This window comes from Austrofundulus limnaeus, unplaced genomic scaffold (genome assembly GCF_001266775.1).
Source record: "Austrofundulus limnaeus strain Quisiro unplaced genomic scaffold, Austrofundulus_limnaeus-1.0 Scaffold61, whole genome shotgun sequence".
NCBI classification, from domain to species: Eukaryota; Metazoa; Chordata; class Actinopteri; order Cyprinodontiformes; family Rivulidae; genus Austrofundulus; species Austrofundulus limnaeus.
In genome coordinates this window covers 1147111-1158745 of record NW_013952463.1, presented here as the reverse complement: position 1 = coordinate 1158745, position 11635 = coordinate 1147111, and the positions used below count along the sequence as shown (strand labels likewise).

The 11635-nt window shown below is 37.8% G+C and overlaps 1 protein-coding gene across 1 annotated transcript in view; it reads left to right on the top strand.

Moving 5' to 3' along the window:
• The window catches only part of LOC106518460 (unconventional myosin-X), a 63853-nt gene that overhangs the window by 12818 nt on the left and 39400 nt on the right, over window positions 1-11635 (top strand). Inside the window, 1 exon segment of the mRNA XM_074559742.1 lies at window positions 7223-7321. Coding sequence (XP_074415843.1) covers window positions 7223-7321 — 99 coding nt within the window.

The window sequence follows — 11635 nt, the reverse complement described above, 5'->3', positions numbered from 1 at the left end:
GTTCAAAACGTTATCAAATACAGTTGCAGATACAACTATGTTTTAATTTGAACTTTAAATTAATTTTTGTAGTTTTTTTTAAATATTTTGAATTTGTTTTAAAGAAATTTTAAACTTGTCAAAAAGCTGTTGTTACTGTTATTGTTTGTCACTAATATGAAGAGCAGCTTCTGGTTGCAAAAGTTTAAAAAGGTTATATTTTCATTTGTACTTTATCAATTTTATTTTTACTTTTTTAAATGAAACATTTACATTAAACATTTTGTAATTTATTTATTTTATGCCCACAAATTTTTTTGAGTTGTCTGTTTTTGTTATTGTTTTTGTTAAAAATATATGTTTTTCTGCTGATAAGTCTGAGTGGTCTGTTTACTGCCCTTTGTATTTGTTCAAATAATTGCTATGGGCAGGTTACAATATAAATTTGTTTGTCATAATCATGTCTTCTGATTATTTGACAGGAGTTTTACTTTTAAACTGTAAGTGTATTTAATTTAGTTATGTTAGTTATGATAGTTTAGTTATGATGTAAATACAATAAAAATCAAACCAAGATTTAGATTAGATTAATTATCATTTTGATGCATATTGGTAATGTCTGACTGGGCCTCGTGTCACTTTATGTTTAACAAATTGGGCCCTGAGGTCAAAAAGGTTAAGAACCCCTGATCTATGTAATTATTCACGCAGATAAAGGCTTTTATTTCTCACAGCTGTTCGGGACGAACGCCCTCTTTTTGTGTGCTCAGTAATGAAAGATTATTAGCAGAGCAGGGGGTTAATAATAGCTCCTCCATTGTGTAACCAGTTGGTATTTTTATTCCCCACATCAAAAGGCAAAAAGGCTTGCTGTTGCTTTTGCCTGTCGGTGTGTCTGTTAGCAAAATATCACTGGACAGAGTTGATAAAATCTTTGACAGTAATCTGTCGGAGTYGATCAAATTAAATATGTTGACCACATCTAACGAACCTTAGAAAACACATAAATGACTATATCGAGCTATACGTTAGCACGCTCCAGCTCCAGCTCTCACTGGAGCAGATTGTAGCCAAATGTGAAGCAGCGGACTTCTGTGAGAAAAGAGTGACCTGAGAGTGAGATTGAGAGTGAGGTAATAGCTTCAAGTGGAAGAGTTTATTTTAGGATTTTGTTCAACAGCGAGGCGAAAAAATGTATTTCAAGACTAACAGACGGAACGATGAGGTTTCAGCAGCACTCTGTTCTATGTATTCTATACAGGTGTGTTGTGGTACAGYGAGACCTGAGCTGCAAGGAGAGCTAAGGAATTATGGGTAGTGACCAAAATAAGGAGATTTTGGATACAGTTGGTAGAAATGAGTTTGATCCACTTTCTTCTGCCTGGTTCACTTGGCAAGATAAAAGTGCTGATTTCTGACCCAATTTTCTCCTTCCGACAATTTTAARAACGCCCTGGTTATCATGATGGCTCTATTCTAACGATAATTTTAGGAGGTACTCCTGCCGTGTGTGTTGCGTTAAGAGGGATTTAGTCTGCTCAGAGGGATGTCAGGACCGCTCCGGTCGCAAATGTTCAACATGTTGGATTGTCTTGGYCCAAACTCCCAKCGTGTGTCGTGTTCTGAGGACAAACGAGCGTGCAGCCTGTTGAATGTGACGTGTAAGCAATCTGAAARCAAGGTGACGGAAACACAGTGGGTAATCCAAAATACAGAAGACAAAACAACAGCCATGGTTCACCAGAAAGTCAGATAGATGTCAGAGATGTCTTTTTGTTTTGTTTATTTCTCTGTTTAAAAAAATTGTCCACAATGTCAGCCATGTTTGTTTTCTCTGAATTCACGTTTGATCTCGAGAGGTTTTGCGAGATTTCCCGTTGCAAATTTGTAAGTAAAACCTGTTTGTGTGTGGTGTGTTGTGCTTTGGACCGGACCTGTTTTAGCCATGATTTTTTAAAATCCTCCTGTGGGTCTCACTATTTGAAAATTTTAAATTTTAAAATCCACATCAAGAGGAGCCAGCTGAGATGGTTCAAACATCCCTTGGGGGATGTTTTGAGCAAATCCWAATGAGAGGAGACCCCGAGGAAGACCCAGGACACGATGAGGACCAYGCCTGTTGCTTGGCCTAGGAACGCCTTAGGAAGAGATGGCTAGAAGCTAGTAGAGGTCCCCCCGAGACCTGACTCTGGAACAAGAGGCAGATAGTGGATGGATAGATGGATGGGTGGAGTTATACTGTATATCTGTTAAGCTAGTWTATATGTTTCTCCAATTAAACATTTTAACTTCCACAAAGATATTTGTATCATAGCATCCCCTCAGGATCTTTCAACACTTTCTGCTCATGTTGTTTGGAGGTCAAAGGTCATGTCTGAGGCTAATCTGACAGTTGAGGTTGGTTGAGATTTAATRGAGCTTGAAGAAAACTTGATGGATGAAGTCTGAAGGCCTGAGATTTACTGTCTGCAGGTTTGTATCTCGTAGAGCAGAGGGAGCAGGACAAGGAGAGGAAAAGCCTGGGTTTCATTGTAGCTTTGAGAGCACAAAAATATGACAAGAGTTTGTTGATATTCATGACCATTCGTGTCTGTCTGAGTGGATAATAGAAGAGGGGAAGGAAGGAAGGATGGAGGACACCATGGGTGTGGGTTGTAATGTTGGTGGTTCATTTATTCCTTTGTTTCAACATGGATCTAWGTCCCTAGTTAATGATGAACATCAGTTATTTAAAACATTGTTTTTATATCTTTATGACTAAAGGAGCGTGAGGGCTGAGAAAAAATGCTAAACATCCAGTCTTTAATTTCCTGCTTTTATTAATTGTGTTTTTGTTCTTGTATCATGCTGCTTTTTAACATCATGGTACTGTCCCCTTTTAAATAAATAAATAAATGAAAAGAAATTAAGGGTTTATCGAAGGTTAAAGGCCTGCTTTTAATGAAACAGGAAGTTAGGAATGTAGCGATTAACTGTGAGCATAGAGCTATATTTAAAGAGCTGAAAAAGGCTGAAAGGAATGCATATCATTCACTTCATTTTATGCCAGAGTTTTAGATCAGTCAAATGTGCCAAAATGTCTTCTTGCTGACGTTGCTGCATGACAAAAAGTCTTTGTTGTGTGTTCAAGTTGCTGGCAGAAGTTTTTTCTCACAGGTTATGAGCCAAGTAACGTGTGATTGGTTAGAAATTTGTAGGTGTTTATTCAGAAAAGTGGCCTAACTAACACCGCTCTCATTTTGCTTCGGCTGAGGCTATTAGAAAATACAGCCATTTACAACTGTTCCAGCAGAACAACTAAGATAGTCAAATAATTCATGGAAGGAGATCATACAGTTTTGTGCGCAGAGGAAGCAGCATGTAAGAAACGATGGAAAACTTTGGTCTCTTTGTAGCAAATTTGCAAAGTAGTATTTCTGCTTGGTAACAACGTAAATATACCAGATTTTTCTCCTCCAACTCCTCCATCATCAKCTGAAAATAAACATCCATCAAACAGAGTTATAGCCATACACAATCATTATTAATATCATCTTTTCGTAACTGTTATTAAAGTCACAAAACAYAACACAACATGACATTAAATCTAGTTGTTGCTTCTTAGGTCAAAATCAGAAGGAAGATATTGGTATATTTTACTTTTACAGAGTTCATCTGTGGAAAGTTTCATTATAATTTGGTTAAAAGTGCTCTCTTTCTGGCTTTATCACACGTAAGGGGGGAGCTTTTCACAGCTGTGTATAAAACAGCTCTTTTCTTTTTCATTGTCAGAACAGCTGGAACTCTAAACAGGAAGAGAGTCAAATGTTGTCATGCTTGATTTTCTGTGATTTCACYGTTCTCCATATCTGCCAGCAGTAWACAATATGTTTGTACACAATAAATCACTCAAGTCTTTACTTGAGCTCTTTGATCAACCAAATTTTGAAAATAGCMCTATATTTGATCTTATACAAAGTGTTGAGCAGTTTGTTAGGTCTGTGTGTGTTCTGAATAACTTTTAGCTCTTTTTTTCTATCACTGCCTGAGTTTGATTCATTTGTTGTGACGGCCATCTTGAACTGGTTTGAACTCAAAAGTTAATTGGTTGTAGACAAACATCCAGTAATTTCCATTATCCCCTAATCTTAATCATTTCTGTGCATATTCATTGTACTGTGGTACATTGTGTGTGAGTGAGAATGAGTTCCGCTTGATTAACTTCTTTCAACTCCGTACTATAAAAGCACGGCTGAATGAAGAAAGAAACAGAAAAGAAATTAGAAACAGAAAATGTATGAAGCTGAAACATATCAGTCGTGAGGGACCAACTGTTCCTAAAATATTTCATTTTAGTTCACATCTGTTCTCCTGAGAAGAGTTTAAAAACCCGAACTTCTTTTAAAAAGAATTTGCAAGAATATTCATGCATTTTTCAAGATGCAAGTGCTGCTCCACTTCAAACAATCATATAAATAATACAATAACACAGACTAARACAGAGGGATTTTTCTGCAAAGAATTTGATCAAAAATTACAAATGTACTGATGACAATGATAACCTTCATTTGGTTATTTGGTCATTTTAATCACAGAAAAAGGTGACAATAAATGTCTACATGATTAACATTTAGGTTAGAGAAAACAACGAGTTACAATATTCACAAGTTCAAAGGCCATAAAATAACTTGTGTTAATGAACACAAAATGCTTGTGGAACAATGGTTTAATCCTTGTCAAATCCGAGTGTTGAACAATGAGAGCTTAGTTTTTAGAGCTGAGTAAAGCCTTCCTGACAGAAGTTTATGTATGCAGACTTTATAAAAATACCTAAACACAKGGGCGGGCTGGGGTTGAAACTCAGCTCCGTAGTTGGTTTTGGAGAGACCTTTTATCCAATCACAGGATGGGTGCAACAAAGTGGAACAGAAATACTTTAAAGGGGCAATATTATGTGTTTCTCAGGCATATATTTAAATACTATACCATAATAAAGTATCTGTGTCACCTTTAATTATTAAAATGCTGTTTTTATGTTTAAATAGAAAATAAACTTATCTTCTCATCACTTCCTCTTCTAAACGCCTTAAAATTGGCCTCGGTCTCTTTAAGAACCACCCTCCACTTCTGTCCCGCCTATTTCAGCGCGGGGGCGGGTTCGCACACGCGCTATGATGCAGTTTACTTGGATCTGAAAATATACTGTATTTCCTCAAATGTATTTTGAATCTGAAAAGAGCTTCACTGARTGAGAAGTAGCCTAGTGTTAGGWGCTCAGCAGACAGTTTAAGTTTCACTTTCACTTTGCGTTGTTACTACCGAGAGCCTGCAGGAGTCATGGGTGGGGTGTGTGGGGAGGGGGGTGGGGAGGTGTGCTCCGTGATGCAGAAGTTCAGCTTAAAGACACGTCCCAGAGGAGGAGATTGTCCCAAAAGGACTCAACCCAGAGGCGTTTGTGGTCCCCACCTGTCGTTTTGCTCCTCAGCATGGCTGCCCAAAAACACTGCAGGATTTCTCAAACATGCATGAACGAGTCAAAGCAAGGCTTTGGGCATGTTTTTTTAATGAGAATATAATATTATAACATGATACAAAACTCAAAAAAGTTGATTTTACATGATATTGCCCCTTTAAAAAGACTCAGAACTTTTGTGTATGTGTGCACAATAACAGCAACAATGATCAATTTTACAGCACTTTRTTAAAAGCTCACACATACACAGTAAATAAATTACTCACTGCAATGTATTTTTCTTGATCTGGTTAAAACTAGTTAAATATTAATGTAGAAAAACTAAAACAGACTCTTATCTGAAACGTATTCTTTCGCAATATAGGAACTTGTGTTTCTGGTCTGTCAGATTGATTTTAATTTTAGTTGATGAAGCAGATTAATGATTTGGATGGTGTAACCTTCCTGACAGGCTGTGTTTAATATTCTGTGTGCCCTGAACACATCCAGAAACACAAACACACTGGCTTGGTCCTCATACTTGCACTACAACTTACACCCCTCTAAGTGTGTACTCAGTCGACGTGAAAATAAGGGTTCAAGTGCGCTGGTTACAAGCGTGCAAAAATTGTAGAATCAGGACAGTACGGGTTACGTCATCAACTTGCGTCTGTGTCATTACTGCGACATCCAAAATGGTGGGACCGGCTGAATCTTGCACCTAACCCTCCTTCACAGCTCCACCCATCTCTTTCGTCTTTCTTCTTAGCATGTTTGCCAAATTTACCTGTTCTCCTTTTCTTCTTTTTGAAATTGGTTGGGGCCACCACTTGCATTTTACATTTGACTTCTAGCAACGAGGGTGGCTGCACGAGTATACATCAGTGTTTTATGGATTAAAAAAAACATATACCAGCTACCACCGGCAGGTTTGACCTAACAAACTGTCTGAATTGGGCCTTTAGGGTATTATCTTTWTATTTCTGTGCACATTTTGACATTTTTGTATAAATTTGTTCAATTCTGCAACAATTTGTCTAAAACCATCTCAGTACTGCCCTCTATTGGTTGAACAGTAGGTACTGCAGTGGAGTTTTCCTATCGTTTAAAATGGTACAACTTGGTGCATGCTTAYGTCACAGCTCTGCTCATCYGAACACTTGGCCGTGCCCCTCAGGGTCTCTTGGCACCGCCCACTTTTTTGGAATGTTTTTWATTTGCCTGGTTGCGGGGCTATGCTTTTACGGGGGCTTCGGTATTCTTTAAGGGTCTCTCTGCACTGACTACTCCTTTTTTTTTTCAAAACATTTATCTTTATATGTATATAGATTTACGTTTATCTTTAAATATGGTCACTAGAAGTATAACGTTCTGTAAAACAAAAGGCATTTATATACATGCCKTTTGTTTTCCTCTTAAAGTTCTTCCCAAGTTTTATAAGATTTGTWCCCAGTTTGTATTTATTGTATTAATAAATAATGTTTGTTGTGATCTAAAGTTTGGTGTTTGATGTTTAACACAAGAGTGAGCAGCATAAAAGATTCAGTGCCGTAGCAGCACTCRATTCCACACGTGGTCCATTTATTTACAGAACTTCAGTCGTTTCATTGACTCTTGTTTCCGTGTTCTCCTCCTGCTCTGTTCCGCTCTATCCCTTTTCTGCTTTTTATTCTGTTTACAGTCGGACAGCATATCAGTGATATCATCGCCTGGTTTTTATAGTTTCTGTCCAACAGAGGATTAAAGACTTTACATCAGTCTGTTTTGAGCTGATTCCTTTGGCTGACACCAGTGTTTGTGTGTTCAATCCAGGGGGCCCGTGTTTGGGTCAGAGAGAAGGAGCAGCTGCTTCCTGCCACCGTCAGCTCCTGTGGAGATGGGACCCTCGTGGTCACGACGGACTATGGGGAGGTAAGAAACACACACCTACCCAGTTCATCTGAATAAAGAGGCTCTGAATGGAAACATAAGCGAATGAAATCACCTTCAAAGTGTTTCGTACAATCARTGGATTTGAAGAAGACAAGCGAGGTGCACGGTGTGAGCCTGTGGCTGCCTAAAGGTCAGCATGACGGTGAAGCTGCTRCTCAACTTCATCCTTTCCTGCGCCGATCGATAGAAACCCCTGCTCGTGACGCCGCTGCACATTCCTACCCCCATTTTCTCCATCCTCAAATTCATCCTCGTACATATTCAAAATATCTCTGACTCACGTCCAGCCTTCTGAGAAAAGCCGGAATCTGTTAAAAAAGAAAAACAGGAACAAATGCAGATTGTTGTTCAAGGATGATAGACGTGAATTTAGTAGTAGCTGTCCACAGCTAAAATATTATATAAAAAAATGTGTAACATTGTTTTCAAATGTGGATGTGTGCATGTTTGATTCACATTAGGGCTCTTTAGATTTAAAGTATTTAGACCACAGTTGGGTTTGACACATGAGGCCTTGTGTTCTGGCTGGCTGGGCTTTTAAAAAAAATCCAATAATGGTTTTATATCTTCACAGTTTCAAAGTTTAAGAGTCCAAGTCCTTACTTTGTTCCACACAAGAACATCAGGAGCAAATAATTTATGAAATTCGCTATTTTTTGATGCAATTTTGTTTCTCAAAATAGAGGTTTTCAAGCAGTGATTGTCTTTGTGGATCATGAGCTGTTTGCCCAATCCTCATCCAGCTCTGCCAGCGGTTGGTGTTTAAATGTTGCCTCTGCAGGAGCTGCTGAATATTTGATAGAGTATTAGCAGGATTGGGGTGGGGGTGGGGGTGGGGGTATTCTGCTATAACAGGATCTGACTGATRCAGCACCAGGATTTATCTGAACTTCCTGCTGCACGGCCATAAATACAGGTTTAGTTCCAGTTCATGAGAATACTGGAAATATTATTGAATCTTATTTGTAAGATGGAAAAAAAAATCTTTCTCTTGTTTTTTGTCCTGTAGGTCAATGACAACAACACGATTTTCCAGGTTACTTATATAAAACATGATTTTTAATAATCATATGTTATTCTTTGTTTTAAGAAGACCCACTTGATGTGGTTGCCATTGTTACAAATCATCAAGATCCTCCTTACAAACATTTCAAACCAGTTTACAAATGCTTTTGTTGTTTGACTGTAGGGAAATGTCCATTTGTAAATCATACACACACAAACACATATGAGCTGTGTTTCGGCTGACCTGGATTTCAATAGCTACAGTGTAAAAGCTGCAGTGAGCGTTCACATGAGCACAGAAAATGCTGCAGGGATGCATTTCTTCATGTGCGCACAAACTTCCACACTGAACACAACATTCTCTCTGAGACACACGGACTTGCTCTGTTTTTTTATGGCTGAGGAACAAAATAATGCATATTTGTGGTTTCCAGACCCACAGCATCACATCTTTTAACCCTCTGAGGATTCTCTACTCTCTATTCATCAAATGAAGAGATAAACTTTCATCTAAAGCGTGCACATCAAACACTGCTTCCAAAACATTGCAGTTTGATGTTAATCATTTTGTTCCAACTAAATAATTAAGCTTGTTAGCCAGAAAAGCTTAAAAAAAAAGGTCAGTTCATCTAATCAAATGCTGCAGCTTCACCTTTTAGATGAGAATTCCTTAAACTGCTGCAGCTGCAGCTGTTCCTATATGATTTGATTTAATGGATCAGATTAAACTAAAAACCTCTGAGTTCCTAAAGTCCTAATGAGACTCATCCAGGTCCGGCAGATTAAAGCCAAGGTCAGCGAGAGGAGCTGCAGGTGCCTTCAGTGCTGCTGTGTGATACTGTATCCTGTGCTCCTGAACAGAATATAGGTCACTGTGCCCACAGCTCTTTTATTTTTATCTCTCAGGCTCTCGCTGCAGCTAATGTGTGAAGTCAAATGAGGAGGCTTGTCTCCCCCGGCTCTGCTCCTGAATCATGCAAAGCAGCTTCAGACATCAGAGAGCTTTATGGACAGAGTGTGTACTGTACGTGYGCAAGTTTTTACAAAATTGGAGCAGGAAAAAAGGAAAGCCTTCATCATTATTATTATRTTATGTTGATATTGATTAACTTTTAGTATAAATGTTTTGAACCTTTTTTTTTATCAGATCAACATGATTTAAAGGAGCAAATTACAAATTTCACACATCCCACTCCGGTTCAACCTGTGACCTGTCCGGGGTCAACCCCAGCTCTCACACAGGGTCTGCTGGRCGTGGGCACCAGCCACCCCTGTGACCTGGACAGGAAGAAAATGTTATATGGATGGATGGACTCAGGTTCTGTGGTTGAAATTTCCCTAATTGTGTGAATGTTGACTTTATGGTGTAAGTCAAAAGTCAAAATATTTAGGACATTTTGGTTTTAGTTTTATTAAGTTTTATACTTTTCAAAATATTGAACTTTATTAAGAAAACTCTTTCCCTATAAATACATCCTACTTGCGTTACTTTTGTCTTTTTATGCTACTTTTTGCTTTTTAGTTAGCATTTTTTTGCATTTAGCTTTTAGCTAGCCTTCGGCTACTTTTGGCTAGCCTTTTATTGCTCCTTTTTGTTTGTGATTTCTTTCTTTTAGTTAGCTTTACATTACAACTATGTTTTAGCTAGCTAGCATTTGTTGTTTTTTTAGTGTTTAGGTTGTGTTTTGCCACTTTAGCTTACAGCTAGCATTTATAATACTTTTGGCAAGCATAAAGATGGCATTTTACATCTTTATATTTTAGCTATTATTTTGATACGTTTAGCTTTTACCCAGAGTTTAGGTACTTGCTTTTTTTCTTTCAGTTAGCATTTTGTTACAGTATTATTTTATAGCATTTTTACATTTTAGCTAAAGTATACATAACCTCAACAGCTCAGTTCTAGCTTATTTAGCTGATTTCTTTGGTTTTTCAGCACCTATCATTCATACTGTTTTACCAGAAAAAGAAAGTTGGTTTGTTTACAAAAGCACAAAGTCCTGTACATGTTMCACTCTGAAAACAGTAGAATATTAAAACTCTTGTGCTCTTCAGAGACAAATCCTGCTTCGGCCTGTTACAAACTGTAAAGTGCTTCATTTTTACTTGTGCAATTTGCCGACAGACTTATGAAAAATGAATGGAAAGAAAAAGCTAGAATTTGCCACATGAGCAGCTGCTTCTCACAGGAGGGACGCTTATCGACTGAGATGTTCCTACAATGTTGCCTCAGAAGTTGCTGACGAAAAGTGAAAAGTTTCCTTAGAGGTACTAAACCTCAAATCAACTTTTTTTGCAGATAAAGTTTAAGTTGAGCCAACAGTGGAACAGTATTTTTTTATTTTTTATTTTTACTAGCCTTTTGATTGTCCTTTCCGAGCTACTGTAGAAACATGGCGGTGCAAAATGTCAGCCCCAACCGGTGTCGACCTGCGCTTGTGTAGATTAGTTAACATTAACGTTAACGATGTAGGAACAGTGAGCAGTGATGAAAGTTTATTATTGCTTTGAACATTAGTCCATGAAACAAACAGGAAAGAGAAAATATAATTCCTGTTCTGTTTTCGACCAAAGTTCCWATTTTATTCAGTTTGTTGCCTGAACTTACAGCTAAATGTGAGTTTGCATGTGCGTCATGAAACTTACATACTTTAATTTCTTTAAAACATTTAGTAATGTTTTCAGGAATRTAAGCTTGTCAAATGAATCTAGCTGTCGGGTTTCCTTGTCCAGACCACACCTTGTTCATCCCCACATTGTTAGAATTTTTCAAATTCTTCGTTGCAGTTTAAAGGAAAAGCTTCAGCTCAGATGGCCTGAGAACGAGCTTCATGTGAAGTTATGGATCATCATATCAGGGGTCAGAAGTCAGAATATTTTTCAGTTAGTCATGTTTTTCATTGCTCTCCACTATGAAAGGTGAGCAGTGTAAATCACCGTGTGTTTATCTGTTTGTTAGCAAAATATTCCACAAATTATTGGACAGATTTAAATAAAATATTAAGAACATAATCACTGGATGTCCATCTACAACTTGTTACAGATGTTGCGCTAAACTTTAATGTAGTAGCTGAGCATCATCCTAAAAACATTCTGAGCACTAACAGATCAAGATGCTGGAGTCAATCCTGTGTGTTTGTTAGCAAAATATCTACAGGAAGGATTTTTTTTTAAACCTTTCAGAATGTCTGTATCGCCAACTGATTAACTTTTCACAGAAAGAGAGAGAGAGAGAGAGAGAGAGAGAGAGAGAGAGAGAGAGAGAGAGAGAGAGAGAGAGAGAGAGAG